Source organism: Zingiber officinale, chromosome 3A, assembly GCF_018446385.1.
Source record: "Zingiber officinale cultivar Zhangliang chromosome 3A, Zo_v1.1, whole genome shotgun sequence".
Classification (NCBI taxonomy): domain Eukaryota; kingdom Viridiplantae; phylum Streptophyta; class Magnoliopsida; order Zingiberales; family Zingiberaceae; genus Zingiber; species Zingiber officinale.
This window is the reverse complement of record NC_055990.1, coordinates 7616073-7638195: the sequence shown is the minus strand read 5'-3', so window position 1 is coordinate 7638195 and position 22123 is coordinate 7616073. Positions and strand designations below refer to the sequence as shown.

Genomic DNA, 22123 nt, shown 5'->3' with positions numbered 1-22123 from the left:
AAAGTGAGGAAAAACGATTCAAATTGATCTTATCTTTTCCCTTAACTTTTTTTTTGTTTTCTAATCCAGGTAGACAAGGCAAATTGCTGCTTTGCTCCTTCTGTCCCTATCTTGAGTCCCCTTCCTCTTAAGTAAACACAACATTAAGCTAGAAAATGCTTCACAAGGAGAAAAGATAAAACTAAGATATGACCATGATGAAAAAGAAATGCAATACTAAGGCATCCAGATAGAGAGAGAGCATGAGGTTAGATTGCAGGAGACAATACCTTGTTTATTCTCAAGTGGCTTCCTCTGTGACAGTGTGGATAACATGCGTTGGACTGATGAAAGGAGAGAAGTAAATCATTTGATGACTGTATCCTTGGTAACATGCAGGGATTGACAAAGTGGGAGAAGGAAAATACTTGATGAAGTCCTCCTGGTGAATGAGGATGAAGTGAGTATTCCATTGAATAAATATAAAGAAGAAGCAGGATACCAATCTTGATCTGGACCTGGATCTGATTGGTTGTCAATAGATGGAGGGAGATCAGAGAAGAAGTAACTAGATGCTTGTCTTTGACCCCAAAGATGAAGAATCAAAGCTCTAATACAAGGAGGAAGAAAAATCTTACTTGCTGTGAGGCAAGTGCGAGTCTGAGTAGTAGATGGATTGCAGTTGTAGAAAAGCAACAATTAGACAAGATAACTGAGGTTGTTGGTTTTGCGCTAGTTGCTCCACTAGTTTAGGCTGTCAGAATAGATTGACTGCTTTCATTCAGATAGCAGTTTTTTGGCATGATTCATGCAGAGGAGTTGGCAACTAGTGATGAAGGAGAAGAGGTAGTAGGTGAAAATAATATTGTCCGGGGAGTGCACTGCTGGAGATGCCAATGGTGCGCTGCCACAGTTTGTGCTTGGTGAAAGTACTGGAGGAAGAACCACAATGAAAAGACGAGGGGGAGTAGATCTTGTCAGGAAAGAAGAGCAACTGTTTCAGTAGGAAGAACTCCCTCTTTGCTGATTACAAATAGAGAGCTTTGTCCCAAGGAGGGAGTAATCATAGGGTATACAACTGGCCATGGTTCTGCCCACTGACTGGATCTGGTGTCAGACCTACTCGTGTCCGTGAACACTTAAGAATGAGCAGTGTAGAACTTGATCTCCAGGTTGATGATGATGTTGAAAAGAGACAGTTGGTGCAGTCGAAGCGAGGTGTCAAAAATGCATAACACAGGTTCAATTCCTAGAGGAGCAGATACCTTGTGGATCTCTATTAATGGCCACCGTTATACTGGGTTAGATTTGTGGTTTTGGAACAACTAGAAAGGAAGGTACTGCCTTCCTGCTCCCTCTTGGAGGGGATAACAATTATTGAAGCTTGTGATTCCCTTGCTGAGCTTTGGTCAGGTGTATTTTTTGAGGAAGGCAATGTAGGGTGGTGAAAGATTAATGGATGAATGGAAGCTGTCATCAAAATTGTCGCCCTCTCCCTGAGGGGATTGCTTTAAAGAATCTAACCCTAGATCACCTCTGATATCATGCTAAGTGGACTACTACGTCATGTATATATAGGATGCAATAATTTTTCACTTTTTTTGTGCTCCTGTCTTTATGATTGTTGCCCGTTAGAACTTTCTTGCTTTCGGTTTGTACTTTTATTTAATACTATGTTACAGTTCCTACATCAAATTAATTTCTTTCTTGTGCTTTACTTGGAGACCTATTTTTGGCAGGAGGCATTTATTTTGTGGGATACCTATGGGTTTCCTATCGATTTAACTCAGGTGAAGTGTTTTAGTCAATGCATATATTTTACAATCTCTTCTTGTTATTGAATTTTTTTCCCAATATCTATTTCCTTAGTTAATGGCTGAAGAAAGGGGACTTACAGTTGATGTGGAAGGTTTTAACATTGCTATGGAAGAAGCCAGACAGAAGGCCAGGAGTGCTCGCAGTAAGGTGTGTGTGTTTTATTTGGAAGATGGACTTACTGATTATGATGTGTTAATAATGTTTGCTCATCTTGATTTTTTGTGAGGAATACCTCATTGTTCAGTAACTTATCGGATATTAAGGTAATGAATAACTGCCTGAGATTTTATTGATTTGAATAAATTTGAAGACTTACTACAGATAAAACACATTGTAGGCCTAGGATGAGAAAAGGGATATGGTACTTGAATTGAACAGGATTACATATTTGAGTTATGTCACTGTCTTGGTTCCATGTTAACTGATTATGCACTAATATAATTTTTAGAAACAGCTGCAAGATTCTCTTCTCAACTAGTAAGTGATAATTTGAAAGAGTATATTTACTTTTTCTCACCTTAGCCTTTGTGGTAGTTTCACTACATGATATTGTAGTTGAAATCAATTATCAATTTGAATTATGGAGACTTGCTTCTATTACTTGGGTTGATGATGACCAAACTCATGAGTGCCTCTTGAATGACATCAGAGAATTTAGATGCTAACTAGAAATTATAGGCACAAGAAACTTCTAGAAGTAGAAAATTGACATCGCTATTTATTAGGAATGCCATCTTGATGGATAACGTAGTTCATTCTTGTAACTAGCATAATTTATCTACAGACATGATGAAATTGCATTGATGTACTGAACCTTAATCCTCGTTGATTTTAAATTCAATTCAATCTACTTAAAGGTTGTAAATTTAGTTTATGGTGTTGTTTGGACTGGGTTGCCATCAGCAACGTGCTACCTTGGAACTAGTATGGATGCTAGTGGTTTGGAAACTAAGGTTGACTTGTATAACCACTTGTACTGAAATCCAGTTTGGTTTCAAATTCAATTCAATCTGCTTAAAGCTTGTAAAGTTAGTTTACGGTGTTGTTTGGACTGGATTGCCATCAGCGACAATTTACTGTAACATTGGAACTAGTATGGATGATACTGGTTGGGAAACTAAGGTTGACTTGTATAACCACTTGCACTGAAATTCCCTTTTTGTTTTAAATTCAATTCTATCTGCTTAAAGCTTGTAAATTTAGTTTATGCTGTTGTTGGGACTGAATTGCCATCAACAACAATGTACTACCTTGGAATTACTATGGATGCTAGTGGTTGGGAAACGAAGGTTGACTTGTATAACCACTTGTCCTGATTTAGAATTCACTTATCTCCTCTGTTTGTCAATGCTATTTTGTGAAGTGCATCTGCTGTATCATGCATATTTTTAATGAACAATTTTCACTTTTAGACTGATCCTTTCCAGACTTGTTCCATATCTACATGAACCTTATTGTAAACTTTTCTGAGGCTGTTTAAGATATTCTAAATTTATTGCATTTCAGTTGTCATTATGATATTTCTGTTGCTTTATGTGCTTGGCAGGTGGTTGGGGAATCCATTGTAATGGATGCCGATGCTACATCTGAGTTGCATAAGAATGGTGTGGCTACAACAAATGATAGTTACAAATTTATATGGAACCAGGTTTAAAAGAAAGATAAGTTTTGTTATCATTTGTACTGGACTTCTTGTTTCCATTTCTAGAATAGATGTTATCTTTTCATATTTGGAGCTTAGCATTTGATATGCACCTAGGTTTTCTACTAAGAAAAACTCGAAATTGTAATTTTTTTCTTGGTTGTTTATGCTTGTTATCTCAGGCCAATTCAGTTGCTATGCTAGCTTAGAAACCCTGTTGACTTATATTGCAATTAGGTTATCTGTTCCTGCTTGGGCAAAGTTTTGGCTATTGCAATTGAAGATAAGTAATTAATACAGAATCTATTTTTAATTAGGAGCATGAAAGTGTGGTTAAAGCTATATACACTGGTAGTGAGTTCATAGAGATTGCTCCTGATGTAGCTGACATTGGCATCGTGCTGGAAAGTACAAGCTTCTATGCTGAAAAGGGAGGACAGGTAACATGTGCTTCTCAACTTATAAAATATCTTCAAATTTTGTAAATAAACTCCTTTTGATTGTATCTTACTAAAAGTTAAATTGTTTCTCCTGTTTTCTACTTCCATTTGCATTTCTGAATAGTCTTTTGCCTTCTGCACAATTTTTTTCTTGTCCAAAGCATTTGTGTGAGCTAGGAATTAAATTGTTTCTGTCTCACATTTTTGTGTGGATATGGAAGTTGTATTCAGTGGGCATAAAGTAATGGCATGAGACTGTTAGGACCAAAAGTAGCTAGAAGGTGGGTGAATAGCAGCCACGTGCTTGGTGCTCGTCGATACTTGTTTCTTCAAAGATGCACAGCGGAAATACAAGAAACAAACCACACAACGCTAACAAGGTTGGTTTACTTGGTATCCACCTCACAAGAGGTGACTAGTCCAAGGATCCACACCTACTCACGCACCCTCCACTAATAAAATCCTCCTTTTCGGTAACTACCGAAGGCGGAGAAGCCCTACAAGACTCCCAATACAAGAAGAAAGGAAAGGGAAACAAATACAAGCACAAAGCTTACAATGAGTTCAGAAAACCCTAACCCTAGCTTCTCTTCTTGGCTTTGATCCGCCTCTTGACTTGGAAAACCTCCAAGATCCTTCAAGAACTGGCGATCTGAGCTTTGAGAGTGCTGTGGAGGAGCTGGCGAGAGATCTGAGATGAATCGGTGAAGGTTTGCTGAAGGAAACGCTCGCCCGCAGCTAAATACGACGCCAACGGTCGGATTCCGATCGATTGGATTGCTCCCAATCGATCGGGGAGGCTTTGGATCGATCAACCGATCGATCTAGAGCGCTTCTGTGCTTTCTGGAATAGCCTGGATCGATCGGCTGATCGATCCAGGGCTTATCGCGCACAAACTGCAGCTCCCAATCGATCCACTGATCGATTGGGACCTCTGGATCGATCCACTGATCGATCCAGAGCTTATCGCGTACAAACTGCAGCTCCCAATCGATCCACTGATCGATTGGGACCTCTGGATCGATCCACTGATCGATCCAGAGGGGTTCTGTTCGTGGGGACTTCACCGGATCGATCAGCCGATCGATCCAAATCATCTGGATCGATCCACTGATCGATCCAAATCTGCTGGATTGATCAGCTGATCAATCCACTCTTGGTTTTTGCCCAAAACCAAGTCTAAGGCCCCTTAAACCAACATCCAGTCAACCATGACTTGTTGGTACATAAAACCTAGCATCCGGTCACCCTTGACCAGCTAGGATTCTCTCACCAAGTGTCTGATCAATCCTTTTGACCCACTTGGACTTTTCTCCTCTTGCCAAGTATCCGATCAATCCCTTTGACCTACGTGGACTTTTCTTCTCATGCCAAGTATCCGGTCAATCCCTTTGACCTACTTAGACTTTCACCAGATGTCTGCTCAACCTTGACCCATCTGGATTTCCCCGTGCCTAGCTTCACTCACCAGGACTTCCCTTCTGCCTAGCTTCACTCACCAGGACTTCTCTTTTGCCTGGCTTCACTCACCAGGTCTTTCACCTAGCTTTACTCACTAGGATTTTCTTCTGCCTGGCTTCACTCACCAGGACTTCCCTTCTGCCTAGCTTCACTCACTATGACTTCTCTTTTGCCTGGCTTCACTCACCAGGTTTTTCACCTAGCTTCACTCACTAGGATTTTCTTCTGCCTGGCTTCACTCACCAGGACTTCCCTTCTGCCTAACATTTCAGTTAGGACTTCCCAGTATCTGGTCAACCTTGACCTACTTGATTCTTCTTCAACCAACCTGATCAGACCCTGATCAGAGGGGAATTGCACCAAACAATCTCCCCAAATGAACAACTGCACCTGCGCTTGTCCATATCATCGAAGTCTTGTATTGTCAAACATCGAAACCCAAACCAAGATTCAAGCTTGGTCAACCAGGTCAACCTTGACCTGAGGGATGTTGCACCAACAATCTCCCCCTTTTTGATGTTTGACAATACCAACACTATCACTTACAATACCACATGTAAGTTAGGCTTATCCCATAGCCTAAACCTTCTTCATGCCAATGGGTAATGAATACATAAGTTAAGTCCTTCATTTTCCCCCTAAGAGGGCAAACTCCCTCTAGGTAATGAAAGCCTAACTTACTCCCTTTCATTCTCCCCCTATTAGCACACATCAAACAATGCCCCATTTTTGGGCACACATCAACAAATTCATTTGTTGAAAACTCTCCCCCTGAAGAGTTGCTCATCGTTATTCACAACTTCACTCGTTGTGATCAACACGATAATGAGGTCCCATCCCCTTCATTATCTTTAACCCTATATTCTCCCTCAATGTAGGCAAATACCCATCCTTGAGCATTATCCACTTGAACAATGAGGATATCCACTCCCCATTAAAGTTCAAACGCTCAACCTTGAGCATGTTCTTAACGGAAGGTTAACCACCTTCCAGGGTTTATGAAAAAATAATTTTCATGTCTTTAAAGAGTCCCTCCCCCTAAAGACATGGTGGTAACTTCTGTCATTGCACCAACAATGACTTGGAATCCCTAAAACTTTAGGAAACCTAATTTTAGAAGTTTTGAGGTTCAAATATTCAAAATTTGAAACAAACCTCAACCTAAACTTCAACTTAGCCTTCCTTAACCAGTCCATCCTTGTTTTCAACATGAAAACACTCTTTTTATGTATACAAATGTATTTCGAGGGGTTAGGAATGGTTCCCTAGACTAAACTTGGTTTGGAATGCTGAAATCAGGCTTTCCCAGCCAAAATCAACTTCCTCAATCGATTGGAGCTGGGTCCCAATTGATTAAATTGCCTTGAATCGATCCACTGATCGATTCAGCCAGTCTGGATCGATCGACTGATCGACCCAGCGAGCTTCTGCTCGCGAGAATGGCCTTCTCAATCGATCGGCTGATCGATTGAGGCACTCCAATCGATCGGTTGATCGATTGGAGTTCTGATAGTTGCTGAAATTCCATTTCAGTCAACTTCAGAAACCCCTAGAAAATTCTACAAAAATCTAAAAATTGTGAAAATTTATGTAGACATTATTTAGGGCATATACTATCATGGAAAAATAATTTTATAAGAAAATACTTCATATTTTCCAAGATTGACACAAACTAGAGAACTTGCAAAAACTTTAGTGTTTTCTTCTAGTTTGTGCTCAACTAATCAATGATGATCACTATCAAGAGATGGGTTTCATCAAGGTTTTCCAAAAGCATTTTAAAATGATTTTCAAAACCAATATCCCACCATGTTCCTTGGGCTCAATGCACATGACTTGTACATTAGCTTTCCCAATGATGGGAAAACACATAACTATGTGTTTTGATGAACTTAAGACTCAAAAGAATGCACTAAATCAACATCTTGAGTTTTGTTCATCATCCTAACATCTCACTTGTATCTAATGTGCACTAAAACACATACAAGTCACCTTATGGGTCTTTGTGAGATGTAAAAATTTAGTTTTGCCCTAATCTAGGGATCATGCATATCTATCTAGGCATTTTTGAAAAATAGACATCCACCAAGGGTGTTACTTGTTAATTAATGTCATTTGTCCTTAATTGCAAGGAATTAAAAATTAATGCATGAAATGATATGACATACATCAAAAATGAAATATTTTCAAAAGAAAATTTTCTTATAACTACATGATGTATGTATGGCATGACATGATATTTTTGTATTTTCATAATTAGGCATGAGTGCAAAATACGAAACTAAATATGATGTCATGTCATATAATGGGCAAACAATCATGGCAAGGTTTAGCATTAATAAGATACTTAGATTACCTATCTAAATATCCTAAAACCTTAGCTAAACTTAAAAACTAAACCTAGATTGTCCAAAGTGCTTCCAGAAAGTGCCAAAACCTAACTTGGCATTTTTAATTCTCTTGATTACTTTATGCCAATTGAAATTAAGCATATTCCTCAAGTGTTGGCATATTTCATTTTTCCACAAGAGTAGCACTTTAAATTAAGGCTTAAATTGCCTTTAATTTTCTAAGAACTTACCAAAATCCCAACTTGGTAGTTCTTATGATTTCCCAATTTGTGCCACTTTAAAATAAAATCGATACTTCTCCAATTTGGCACATTTTACTCTTTCATGGAGTAAGTAATAATTTCATTTCATTTTTAAAGGTTAACAAAAACCTTGAAAATACTCCTTGAGTGTCAATTTCCTCAAAGTTGGGTTAACTACCCTTCTTCTTAGAGTTGACACTTTCTAACCCATCTATGGGGTAGAGAAAATGCTCCTAGGAACCCAACACCTATTGGTGCTCCTTGGGTGCTCTAGGTACTCACTAGGGATAACTTCCCTAGATACCTTCCTAGTGACCTTGTTTGGCTTCTTGGAAGCCTTGGTCACTTTTTCTAGGCCAACCCTAGGGATTTCCTCCCTTGTGACCTTCTTTGTGACTTTCTTTGACTTCTTTGAAGTCTTAGTCACATTGGTGGCAAAAATACTCTTAGGGATGACTTCCCAAGTATTTTTGACTTTACCACTAGGCCTAGGGTTAGTTCCATAACTATATGGAACTCTATGGTAAGTAGGCACATCCCTTTTGATCTTGGGTTTGTATCCCAAATCCCTATGGCTCTTGGATGGTCTTTGTCGTCCTACACCTAGGTTTTGCTCATTTTGCCCTATTAGGATGTTTTCCATCCTTTTTAGGGTCTTTTCTAGTTTATCAAGTCTTGACCTCAAGACTTGATTTTCCATCACTAAGTCCTTTGATTTTGGTTTTTCATTAAGTCCATGAGCATTTTTGTTTCTAGGCTTGTAGCTAAAATCCTTAGAGTTCTTGCCTAAAATTCCATCTACCTTCCTAACCCTAGGTATGGTAGATTTAGCATGGAGAGCCATGTGTTTTTCCTTAATACTATCATGCTCTCTATTCTTATGGTAAATAGCATTAAAATGATAAAGACTTGACTTAGCATGCTTTTTACCATTGTTCAAGGGAGTAGGCTCAATAAATGATACATTTCTTTTTACCTTGGAGACTCCTCCTTGAGTTGAGCTTCCTCCTTGAGCCTTGACCGCATTCTTCCCCTTGTGACATTGACTAATGTCCCTTTTGATTGCACAAAAAACACACAATGTGCTCCTTGCACCTTTTTGTTCCGGGAGCGGTCTCCTTGGGCTTCTCCTTGCTCTTTTGTGCCACTTGGCCCTTCTTCTTGGCCAATTTAGGGCATTTACTTTTGTAATGCCCTTTTTTCCTACACTCAAAGCAAATGATATGATTTTTGTTATTTTCTATTGAAATTGTTATACCTTTGCTGGTAGGGGTGACTTCTTCTCCTTTTGATCCGGAGGTAGAAGCTTCCTCTTTATCCGAACTTGATACTCCTCCAATAGATTTGTCTTGACTTGTGGAGGTGGAAGCTTCTTCATCCTCTTCTTCTTTTGACCCGGATGTAGAAGTTTCTCCTTCTTCTTGATCCGGCGTCACCAAAGATTGCTCCCCCTCAATCCTAGAGGTGGAGACTTCCTTATCCTCATCTTCTACATGGAACAAGGAGTATGCTCCCTCCTTGCCTTCTTCATTGCATTCCTTTGAAGATAAAACTTCTTGGACTTCCTCTTCTTCGGAAGTTGAGCATCTCTCAACTTCGGAGTCCTCTTCCTCTTGAACTTGCTCCAATGAGTCGCCCTCTTTGGATTCCTCTTGATTTGGTACAGTGGAGGGTTCTTCATGGATTGTTGCCAATTTGCTCCAAAGCTCATTGACATCATTGAATTCTCCGATTTGAGCCAAAATATTGCTTGGCAATAAATTGACCAATAACTTGGTCACTTTGTCATTTGCCTCGCTCCTTTGAATTTGCTCTTGGCTCCACTTGCTCCTTCTGAGAGTTTTACCCTTTGAATTTCTTGGAGCCTCGAAGCCTTCCATTAAAGCAAACCATTGCTCTATTTCCACCATCAAGAAGTTTTCAATCCTTGATTTCCAAAGATTGAAGCTTGTAGATGTGTAAGGTGGAGCCACCCTTGTGTCAAATCCAAGTCCATCTTGGAATTGCATCTTGAAGTTGAGCTTCTTGAATTCTTTGACTTTGATGAATTTTCTCCAACTTCTTCACCCTCTAGCTTTGCTTGTTTTGTTTGTCCCTTCCGGCGATGATTCCGGTGAAGAGCGACCTTGCTCTGATACCACTTGTTAGGACCAAAATTAGCTAGAGGGGGGGGGGGGTGAATAGCTCGTCGCGTGCTAGGTGCTCGTCGATGCTTGTTTCTTCAAAGATGCGCAGCGGAAATACAAGAAACAAACCACACAACGCTAACAAGGTTGGTTTACTTGGTATCCACCTCACAAGAGGTGACTAGTCCAAGGATCCACACCTACTCACGCACCCTCCACTAATAAAACCCTCCTTTTCGGTAACTACCGAAGGCGGAGAAGCCCTACAAGACTCCCAATACAAGAAGAAAGGAAAGGGAAACAAATACAAGCACAAAGCTTACAATGAGTACAGAAAACCCTAACCCTAGCTTCTCTTCTTGGCTTTGATCCGCCTCTTGACTTGGAAAACTTCCAAGATCCTTCAAGAACTGGCGATCTGAGCTTTGAGAGTGCTGTGGAGGAGCTGGCGAGAGATCTGAGATGAATCGGTGAAGGTTTGCTGAAGGAAACGCTCGCCCGCAGCTAAATACGACGCCAACGGTCGGATTCCGATCGATTGGATTGCTCCCAATCGATCGGGGAGGCTTTGGATCGATCAACCGATCGATCTAGAGCGCTTCTGTGCTTTCTGGAATAGCCTGGATCGATCGGCTGATCGATCCAGGGCTTATCGCGCACAAACTGCAGCTCCCAATCGATCCACTGATCGATTGGGACCTCTGGATCGATCCACTGATCGATCCAGAGCTTATCGCGTACAAACTGCAGCTCCCAATCGATCCACTGATCGATCCAGAGGGGTTCTGTTCGTGGGGACTTCACCGGATCGATCAGCCGATCGATCCAAATCATCTGGATCGATCCACTGATCGATCCAAATCTGCTGGATTGATCAGCTGATCAATCCACTCTTGGTTTTTGCCCAAAACCAAGTCTAAGGCCCCTTAAACCAACATCCAGTCAACCATGACTTGTTGGTACATAAAACCTAGCATCCGGTCACCCTTGACCAGCTAGGATTCTCTCACCAAGTGTCTGATCAATCCTTTTGACCCACTTGGACTTTTCTCCTCTTGCCAAGTATCCGATCAATCCCTTTGACCTACGTGGACTTTTCTTCTCATGCCAAGTATCCGGTCAATCCCTTTGACCTACTTAGACTTTCACCAGATGTCTGCTCAACCTTGACCCATCTGGATTTCCCCGTGCCTAGCTTCACTCACCAGGACTTCCCTTCTGCCTAGCTTCACTCACCAGGACTTCTCTTTTGCCTGGCTTCACTCACCAGGTCTTTCACCTAGCTTCACTCACTAGGATTTTCTTCTGCCTGGCTTCACTCACCAGGACTTCCCTTCTGCCTAGCTTCACTCACTAGGACTTCTCTTTTGCCTGGCTTCACTCACCAGGTTTTTCACCTAGCTTCACTCACTAGGATTTTCTTCTGCCTGGCTTCACTCACCAGGACTTCTCTTCTGCCTAACATTTCAGTTAGGACTTCCCAGTATCTGGTCAACCTTGACCTATTTGATTCTTCTTCAACCAACCTGATCAGACCCTGATCAGAGGGGAATTGCACCAAACAATCTCCCCAAATGAACAACTGCACCTGCGCTTGTCCATATCATCGAAGTCTTGTATTGTCAAACATCGAAACCCAAACCAAGATTCAAGCTTGGTCAACCAGGTCAACCTTGACCTGAGGGATGTTGCACCAACAGAGACATATTTTGCTGTGGGCATGGAAGTTTTTTTCAGTTGGCACAAAGTAATGGTTTGTTGAATCATCAAAACAGTGATATCCGATGTTGTCATAATCCAGATCCTTCTTATAAACGTAAATAGGTTTATATGATCAGACTATAGGATTGTTATGTAAAATCTAAGGGGGTGTTTGGTTGATGGGTTTGGGAATGAGGGAATGGAATGATAGTAAAAGATAGTGTTTGGATTGTGGGTTTGGAAATGACATTTTGGGAATGATTACTAGATTTATGGGAATCAACCAAACCCATATAACTTGATGGGTTTCATTTCCATTCCTATTTCCATTCCACCCTACTATCAAACCTATACCCATAGTCATTCCTATCATTTAACCAAACGGCCCCTAAGATTCTATACTTTTATTAAAATATTTTGGAGCTATTTTTTGATTTCTATGTTTTATCATGTATATTAAATTAAAATATATAGCATAATATGCATATTTTATACACTATCATTACAATATCACGATGCATAAATAAACTTATTCAAATAGTAGATATATACAAAATAAAATAGAATTCTCAGTGTTCCATATTTATATAGCTAGTAAATTCTATAAGATTGACAGTAATGACAAGCATGAAAAAGAGTTGTTCTACTTAGTTCTTATCTTATGTAATTTAAAATTCCCTCAAATGATATGAAATGGAAAAAATATTCGTTGCAGTAAATATCAATTTTTAAATGTCTAATTGTATGTGCATTTTTTCTATTTATTCATGGTTGGGACCAAGATACCATATTGGAACAGTAAGCAAGTATAGGATTGGATCTTAGGATTATAAGATTCTATTTAGGATGTGGATCTTTTAGGTCGGTTTGGATCATAGGATCTTGAACTCCTAAGGTCCAAAACACAATTTTGACCACTATGGTTATATCCATTTCATGAATTTAAGTGTATAAGAAATCATTATATGAGTTTGTGCATGAAAAACGTAGTATGGAACATGCCCTGAGACAATGATATGAAGCTCAATTCCCATGAAATTGGAAAGAAAACGATGAAGGTCTCAGGATGAAATACAAACTAGTATAATAAAATGATAAATCTCTTCCATCTGCACATGTGTTATAAACTAATCCTATGGCTTCATGTACCGGAGTCTGTCATGTTGACAGCATCACATAACCCCAAAATTTCGAACATAGGCCTGTTAGTGATTGAGTGTCATGATTAAGTGATCAACTATTTAGCTGAGTGGATGATGTTTTAAGTTATGAATATACTAGCAATTGTGACATCTTTACTTTAGATGCCTTTTAGTGTATATCAAAAATAATAAATATATGGTTTGATCAGGTGGATTGTATTAACTTCCTTTTGAATTGACACTATTTTTGTATTTTTGTCATCCTTGTGTTTTTGTTTGTTATTGTGGTGTTTCAATTTACTTTAGAGTTTGCTTGGTGGGCCTGTTTCCTAATTCTACTGATCAAATATGGAATTTGACATTTGTTCCCATCCTCAGATCCTCAGATCTACTTTGACATTTGTTCAAGAAACATAATCTTTCACTTCTTTGCTGTAGATATATGATACTGGGTCAATTGAAGGGTCATTTGGATCATTTATAGTAAACAATGTTCAAGTTTATGGGGGCTTTGTTCTTCATATTGGATCTGTTAATGGAGGGAAGGGATTGTATGTTGGTGATAAAGTAACATGCAAGGTTAAGTATACCCATTATTTGAATGCCCTTATGTTTTTCCTAGACCAATATAAAAGTATTTGTTGTCCTAGCAGGTTGACTATGATAGACGGTCTCTGATTGCTCCTAACCACACATGTACTCACATGCTTAACTTTGCTCTCAGGGTATGGTTTAATCCTGATTTTCATGTTTCTGGCTTTGTGGTTTTAGCCTTGCTATTTGTTATCTATGCTTATTTTTGACTGAAAGTAGGAAGTGCTTGGGGACCATGTTGATCAAAAAGGTTCAATTGTTCTTCCTGAGAAGTTGAGATTTGATTTCTCTCATGGTACTAGTCACTTCAAATTTATGTAATTCTTTTTGCCAAATTTGACCATTCAGGGACCTTATTTGTTAACAAAAATTTGGCAGGAAAACCTGTGCATCCTGAAGATTTGAAAAAAATTGAGTCAATTGTAAACCAACAGATCACAGATGAATTAGATGTGTATGCAAATGAAGTAACCTTGCCCGCTGCGAAGCGCATAAATGGATTAAGAGCAGTTTTTGGTGAAGAGCTATCTTGTTCTGAATAATTTAGCCTTAATTTTTAACTTGCCTTGGGTTTTTGTAAAAAATTTGGGGTGTTCTGTGAACCTAAATACAATGTATATTGTGCTCATTCTTAGATCTATCCTGATCCTGTGAGGGTTGTTTCAATTGGACGTAAGGTGGAAGATCTTCTACAAGATCCCGACAATAAAGAATGGTTATCCATATCAACAGAATTATGTGGAGGTGTGATATTCTTTTTGACATTTATGGTCATTTCCTGTTTTATGTAGACACTAGTTTTCTCTGCCAGGAACTCATATATCAAACACACGAGAAGCTAAGTCATTTGCCCTTTTATCGGAGGAGGGAATTGCTAAGGGAGTAAGAAGAATAACAGCTGTCACGACTGAATGTGCATTCAAGGCCTTAGAGTTGGCTTCCTCTATGTCTGCAGAAATTAGTGAAGCGTCCAAATCAGAAGGAAGCTTACTGGAGAAGGTATGGATGCCACTTTGATCTGTGAGTTTCTGTATGCAGATCCTGTTACAGCAATCTGTCACTTGCTGTGGACAAATAATATTTGTTAAGCTCATGTCTTCAATTCTGGACAAGTGGAGTCATATATTCACTATTGAATTGTTGAGAAGTTTTATCTTCAAGGTCAAGGTTAATACCTGCATCCCTAACTCAGGAAAATAATTGACCTTATTTTGGATCTTGGGCATGGATAACCATAGCAGGATTGCAATACCCTACAATCTATTGAAAATTGTTCACCAAAATATCATCTCAAAGTTGTCTTTTAAATTATAATCCATAAAGTGCAGTTAATTGCTCCATATGCTAGGTTATTGTATATAAATTTTCCATTATATTAAGTTGTTTAAGTGGCATATTATTCAATTAAAGTTGTTTAATATTTAAATTTTAGTTGATTTCCAATAGTTGGCACTCATGGTTGCTGCTTGTTTATATATGTTTTAATAATAAAATTTGGATGAAGAAATGAACTGAAAATAGCTGGCTCATGACTGCTTGTTTATTTTTTTTTTTAAAAAAGGTAGCCCGGTGCACGAAGCTCTTGCCATGCGGGTCCTAGAGAAGGATTCATTGTACACAGTCTTACTTTGTTTTTTGCAAGAGACTGTTTCCCGGATTTGCTGTGACCATTTTTGTCACATAGCACATTTATTTAAGTATTTGCAAAATTAAAATGAAGCAATCGACAGAATGTGCTTTCTGTCATGTATTATAGTTGACAAAAAATAATAATTATAATCAGGTAATATAAGAAAATATCATTAAAGTTTTTGGCCTTAAAGGGGCTCTTTAATGCAAGCTCTATTGAAGAATTACCACTACAACAACTATTACTGCTTTTACCATAACACTAGATTGCTTGCCTACGATGCTTTTGATGTTCAAATCAGCGTCTTTCAAATCCACAGTAGTCAGTAGATTGGTCAGAGCAAGTGGAGAATTCTGAGATGTTATTTGTTCTCATCATGATGTTTGCATTTAACAATGAAGCAAGTGGAATTCAGCAGTGGAGAAATATCTTCTTATATTTCTACTCTAGTTCTCTACCTTTCTCTACTTCCTCACTCCCTTTTCCTCTCTTTATTGACGCTGGTACGCGTGCAGTGCAATTTCTATTATACTATTGCCTGTTCTTCAGGATAAGGTGAATTTTATCCTAGTACATTCGGTAGCATATTTTCTTGTGAGGGCATAAACTCACTCCATTCTTTCTGCCTTTTCTGGCACAATTACTTGCAATAAATTTACTGCTTAATGTTGAGAACTTGTGATATTGCACTTCATTCTCTCTGTTATATGTATTTCTTAATCCTCAATTAGATTGGCAAATAGCTTTCCTATGTTTTTTTCTTTCTATTCTTTGTCAAAAATCATGCTTCCTCAATCTGTGTATCTAGATGATGCACAGTTCATTATCTCATTCTCGTATATTTTAATACTTAACTAACATGATGTAGATTGGCAATTAACTTCAGTGTTATTGTCTCCTATTTTGTAACATAAATCATGTCTCCTCAAGCTGTATTTAATCAGTTGGCATAAGGAATAGAATCCATAATAGATAGCTATCGGAAGGGATACTGATGCTCATCCCAGTTCCCTAATTATGATTGGTCTTCCAGAATGATGCTCACCAACATCCTAAACTCAAATTTTTTACTTAGTTTCTTGCGTTGCCTATATTTTTATACTTAAATATCTTACTTTGTTAGGTATATCAAACTTTGTTTTTCTGTCTTTTTGCAGAAAGTTGCTGCTCTGAAAAGTAAAATAGATGCAGCTGCCATTCCAGCAGCCTTAAAAGCAGATCTCAGAACCAAGATTTCCCAATTGGAGGTACGGATGGTGTTTTGCGGATCCTTAAATTTTTTTTGTAACACGTCTGACCAGGATGGCATTAGAAAGTTGAAAAAGAAGATTGCTGAAGAAAATGTTCAGAAAGCAGTTAAAGCAGCAATTGATGTTGCAACAATCGCTGCTTCTGAAGGAAAAACTTTTTGCATCACTCAAGTGGATGTAGGACTTGATACTGCTGCAGTGCGTGAAGCAGTCTTGAAGGTTTTGGAACAACAGGTGAATCTCTTTGAACGCCTAACTATATGTTTGAAAGAACTAAGTACTTGCAGAAGCCTTTTTTAAATAAACTCCAGTAGGAGGAAATTTAAATTTCTTGTGAAAAATCTACCCTCTGATATATTGGTACATTGCCAATGACTGCATTGCAAGCATGAGATGGTCTCAACCTCTTGGTACTGCTTTATGTTTAACTGAATAGAAAAATTGCTTCTGTAGTATGCTGCACTATTAACGGACTTATTTCCTTGTCTTTCTTTCATTTTGTGACACTTCCATATGCACTCGCAGAAACAATTTACCATTATTATAGCTTAGTTCTATTTTAACTTCACAATTCCTCACTTATATACATTTCACTTTTCTATGTATCATTGATTTTTTTTGTACATACTGGTGGGTTTTCTGTAGGGGTTACCAATTATGGTATTCAGCACTGATGAGACATTGAACAAAGCTGTGGTGTACGCTGGAGTACCAAACACTAGTCCAAAGAATGGGCAAGTAGTTTTGGAGTGGCTTAATGAAGTTATGAAGCCTCTTAAAGGAAAGGGTGGTGGTGGGAAAAACGGCATTGCCCAGGACCAAGTGAGTTGTTCGATGCTTATTAACACAATAGCAGATATCAAAATGGATTTGTTTTCTAGTTAAAAATTCTTACCATGGCATATTTTTGCAGGGGAGTGACGCATCTTGCCTCGGTGAGGCAATGGACATTGCTGCAAAGTTTGCTTCGCTGAAGCTATAGCGTATCTGGATTAGAACAATGGAAGCTGATTAATTTGTAATATATTTGCCTAGTGACCAGTGTTTCAAACCAGTACCAGTTCTAGCTTTTGCAGCTGAACATTCTTAACGGCAAAGCATGATATTTTATCAGTATTTATTGGCGTCTTTTTCTCGTTCTAAAACATTCTCGTGCTGTATGGGATAGTTTTTTCTTTCATTTTAGCATTATATTTTTTTTGCTCATTCTGGTTATTGTTTGTTGACGAGTCAAGTAAATTTTACATTGTGCTATAGTATTGGGTTTTCTCTATAATGACAAAGTCACAAGTCGTCTATTAACCTGCCTACCCCCTTTTGAATTGCTTCTATTTATTATTTGTTTCGTGTAGAAAAATGTCCCCAAATATTCTTCAAATTGTAAAATGTTTGTGCCGAATGTTTTATACGTTGATTTCAACATGAACTCTGCGAGTTATTTCCTGTTTGAAGAAATTTGCATGTTAATGATTCTGAAACAATTCATCCACGGATTCTTGGGATAAATTTGTATGGTCAACTTGAGTTAATTCTGAAATCAATTTATGATTTGTTATAGGGATTGTGTAAGATCGTTTCGCTTAACTTTACATACACGCTTTGGGATATCGAATAACTCATTTGAAATGAGAATAGAAACAAAAATAAAAATAAAACGTGGCAATTTTCTTGTTAAAAATAACACAAAGTGTCATGTTTGGGTAAAAATGTCCAAGCATGTTTGTAATGGTGATTAACACATGCGCTTGGTTCGCATCAGCCACACCTTGTATAACGATGCTGATGATGAAGTGGAAACGTTGTGAGGTTCGTGATACAAGGCATGATGGAGCTAGTGATGTCGCTCAGCATTTGTACCTCCAAATTGGCGTGTGCACCAAAAGAGATAAGGAAAGAGAGTTATGCCGAAGGGGAAGGTGCTCAAGCATCAAAAGGTCGTGGAGGATAGCAAAGGTATCCAGCCAGCCACAAGGGATGTATAGTTTGGAGTAAATAGTTTAGTGCAAGGAGAGGCGAAGAGATAAAAAGAAGGGGGCAAATTAAATTAGCTTTTCGAATACGTTCAATTCCACTTTCCTCTTTGCTTTAACAAAAGGAAACGAGGAATGATGTGCGATCATTCTATCCTTTTTTTTTTCCGGCCAGTAGTCTCATTGAGGAATCTAATTCCACTTTTGTTATCTCACGGTGGATAAACAAAGCCTAAAACAAGCAAGTCTTTAATTCCATTCTAAACCCACACAAAATCCTAATTGTAGTAAGCATTCCAAATTTAGATCAATGTGAAAAATGGAAAAAAAATTTGTTCGACCCATTTATAGTTCACAAATTAGAATGGCCAAGCCCCCGGATATTAACTGAGGTGAATTCAGTTTGGATAAGGTTGAAATGGTTCATTGAAATTGACGCAGAACGGCCAGAATGAGCGTTTCAACACGGAAACGCCTTATGTTGTGTGTCAAATTTTCAGTAAATAGCATTAGTTGTTATGGGATAACGTTCTTAGTTGTTATAACGGCAAAGAAGACATGGAACGGAACGGAACGGAACGGAAGAAGAAGGCTCTGGTTTTTCGACGTCTCTCGACATCACTATTCTTTATTGATTTGGAATGGAGACATATGATTTTCCAGTGTCGAATAAGGAAGAATTTTCCGTGAGATTTAACCATTTAGGGTTTTGGCTCTATGTAAAGGAAGATGAAGAGAGGGTCGGTGTGAGATGAGGAAGGTCATGTGCATGAGGAAAGAAGGTTACGGGTTTAAGGGCAAATAAAATTAATTAAGGGGAAAACTTAAGAAGAATGAAAATAGGAAAACGAAGAAAATTAGTCTAAATAAAATTATGAAAAAAAATAAATGAAAATAAAATATGGAAAATTATACCTTATTTCATTGAAAAAGATCATGATATATGATGTGGTGATAAAAGGGAGCCCACCTAGTTTGGATCAAGAGTGAGGTCAACTGCCAACGTGAAGATCAAAGTCAAGGAGGTCAAAGCAGGGGAGTCAACGAGTCTATCCAGGACAACCGAACGGAGGTCGGCTACAAGTGTCTATCGGCAAGCGACGAGCTCACCCATGGTAGCCGAGTGAAGTGAAGTTACAAGACCGACCGGCGTGGCAATGCCCAATTGATATATTGTTGTGATCATACGACAACATCGTTAGATGCGCAAGGCGAATTGGTAGAGCGTTCAGCGGGCTGGGGTGCTTAGCTAGTCAGGAGTCAAGCCTTTAGCATCTAGTTACTGCAAGGAAGAGAAGCCGAGGCCAACAGAGTGGACAAGTTCCTGGCTGAACGGCTATCCCGCTTGGCCAAATAGCAGGATCACTGTTGTATCTCCTAGTATCCTTTTGGGAGATAGCACTGCTGGCAACTAGCATGGTCAACAGACGGATCGTATGGTGGAAGCTTCCACTGTCCCATTAGAAATTTGCACGCCCTGTTAAGGTATGATGTTAGTGTTAGAGTGTATACTAAAAGCCTAGCTTTTGGTATGAACATTAATCTAGAAATAAGAATCACATTGGTCAAATGTCTACATTTATGATAAATGTAGTTGCTCAATTAATTTATATTGTAGATAACATGGTGTGTGGTGTCACACACAGAAGATCATGTTATCGGTTCCTTATAAATTATAAACAGTGGCTCACGACCAAGATGGAAAGGAACAAACCATTGGAAGGTCGTAGTGTAATTAGGTATTAGTTTATCTTAACTATATAATTACACTAGTACACTTAGAGTGTATTGAGTAGGACCATTTGAGGTCGTTCCTTTTATACTGACTTTATAAAGGAACAAAAACCTCAGTTATTATGGAAGTGTGTGCTCTTAATCCTAATATAATAACAAGCACATATATTTGATATTTATTTCTTTAATTTATCAATGGGTGAGATTTAGTTCAATAATTCAATAAGCCCGATAAGTTGGGAAATGATATCAATTATAGTGTGTGTTGTTGATTATAGAAGGAAACTGTGTCCTAGTGATCTAGGTTGAGAATGTCCCCAAGAGGAGCTCATAAGGATTGTCATGTTAAACCCTGCAGGTGGACTTAGTCCGACATGACGATGAAGTTGAGTGGTACTACTCTTGGAGCTAGATATTAATTAAGTGAGTTGTCAGTAACTTACTTAATTAGTGGACATTTGTTATCTTAAACACAGGGAGACTAACACACTCATGATAAGAAGGAGCCCAAAATATAATTTGGGATTGGTGAGGTAGTTCAATAATAGTTCTCTAGTGGAATGAATTATTATTGATAAAATTAAGTTGTGTGTTCGGGGCGAGCACGGGATGCTTAATTTTATCTGGAGACCAAAACCAATTCCTCCTCTCGGTCCCTATCGTAGCCTCTTAATTATAGAGTACTATACCCACCTATACCCACCTTCTTACCCATCCTATAGGGGTCGGCCGAGCTAGCTTGGAGACCAAGCTAGGGTCGACCATGGGTATATTCATGGGTGAATTCATGTGGTCGTCCCTATTAAAATAAAAAGGAATTTTAATTTTAAAATTTTTCTTATGTGGATAATATAATTTAAAAGAGAGTTTAAAAATTTAAATCCTTCCTTTTATAAGATTCTACAAAAGATTAAGAGAAGAGTTAAAATCTCTTTCCTTATTTGTAGATTAAAAGGTTGATTTTAATTTTGGTAAAAACTTTCCTTTTAATTATATTCATGATTTAAAAGAAAGTTTAAAAATTAAAAATTCTCTTTTATTAGTTTCTACAAAAGATTAAGAAAAGATTTAATATCTTTCCTTATTTGTAGATTGAAAAGAGATTTTAATTTTTAGAGATAACTTTCCTTTTTGGAAATTATCCACATGTTTAAAAGAAATATTTTAATTTATAAAATTTCTTTTTATTAACCAATCATGAAGGGATTAAAATTATTGGAGAAATTTTTATAAATTTCTAGAAACAAATTAGGAAGTTTTAATTTTTGTTTTAATTAAAACTCTCCTTGTTTTGGGGAGAAGAGTGGTCATTATAATTTGAAAAGAAAATTATTTTAATTAAATAAATTTTCCTTTTCAATGACAAAAGAATTAAGGAAGTTTTTATTAAATTTTCCTTATTTGCCAAGACCAAGGATTATAAAAGAGGGGGTAGAGGAGGCTTCAAGGCTAACGACTCTATTCTATTTTTCCCTCTTTTCTCCTTGGTGTGGCCGGCCCTTTCTTTCCTCTCCTCTCCTTTGTGTGGCCGAAACCTTCTCATGGTGGAGATAGCTTTGGTGGCCGGATCTAAGAAGGAGAAGAAGGAGAGAAAAGAAGCCTCTTTTCTAGCATCCCTTGGAGCATGGTGGTGGTGGCCGAACCTCTTCATCCTAGGAGAAGTTTTGATGGCCGAAACTTGTAAGGAAGAAGAAGGTGCTTGGTGGTTCTCATCTCGGAAGATCATTGCCTACACAACGTCCGAGGTTAGAAGAGGAATACGGTAGAAGATCAAGAGGTCTTTCTAAAAGGTATAACTAGTAATTTTTGTTTCCGCATCATACTAGTTATTTTTGGAAATAATACTAAATACAAGAGACATACGATTCTAGAGTTTCGAATTTGTTTTCGATATAGTGTTCTTTTATTTTTTTTTCCTTGTGATTTGATTGTTCTTTTCGGTTAACCTAAAGTTATTTTAGGAAATTAAATATTAGCTTTCCATAAAAGGTTTTGTCTAGTCGGTGGTGGTTGCTCCCATATCCAAGAAGGCCATGTGCCTC

At 38.2% G+C, this 22123-nt stretch overlaps 1 protein-coding gene across 1 annotated transcript in view; it reads left to right on the top strand.

The window, feature by feature from the left end:
• Positions 1–17583, top strand: part of LOC122051135 (alanine--tRNA ligase-like) — a 30896-nt gene extending 13313 nt beyond the window's left edge. The window contains exons 9-22 of the mRNA XM_042612092.1: positions 1719–1769; positions 1849–1944; positions 3344–3445; positions 3757–3879; positions 13342–13482; positions 13557–13628; positions 13717–13792; positions 13876–14018; positions 14133–14241; positions 14309–14496; positions 16285–16374; positions 16429–16611; positions 17023–17199; positions 17291–17583. Of these exons, the coding sequence (XP_042468026.1) occupies positions 1719–1769; positions 1849–1944; positions 3344–3445; positions 3757–3879; positions 13342–13482; positions 13557–13628; positions 13717–13792; positions 13876–14018; positions 14133–14241; positions 14309–14496; positions 16285–16374; positions 16429–16611; positions 17023–17199; positions 17291–17359 (1620 nt within the window). The 3' untranslated portion in view covers positions 17360–17583. The remainder of the gene's footprint in view (positions 1–1718; positions 1770–1848; positions 1945–3343; positions 3446–3756; positions 3880–13341; positions 13483–13556; positions 13629–13716; positions 13793–13875; positions 14019–14132; positions 14242–14308; positions 14497–16284; positions 16375–16428; positions 16612–17022; positions 17200–17290) is intronic.
• Positions 17584–22123: the final 4540 nt, after the last annotated feature.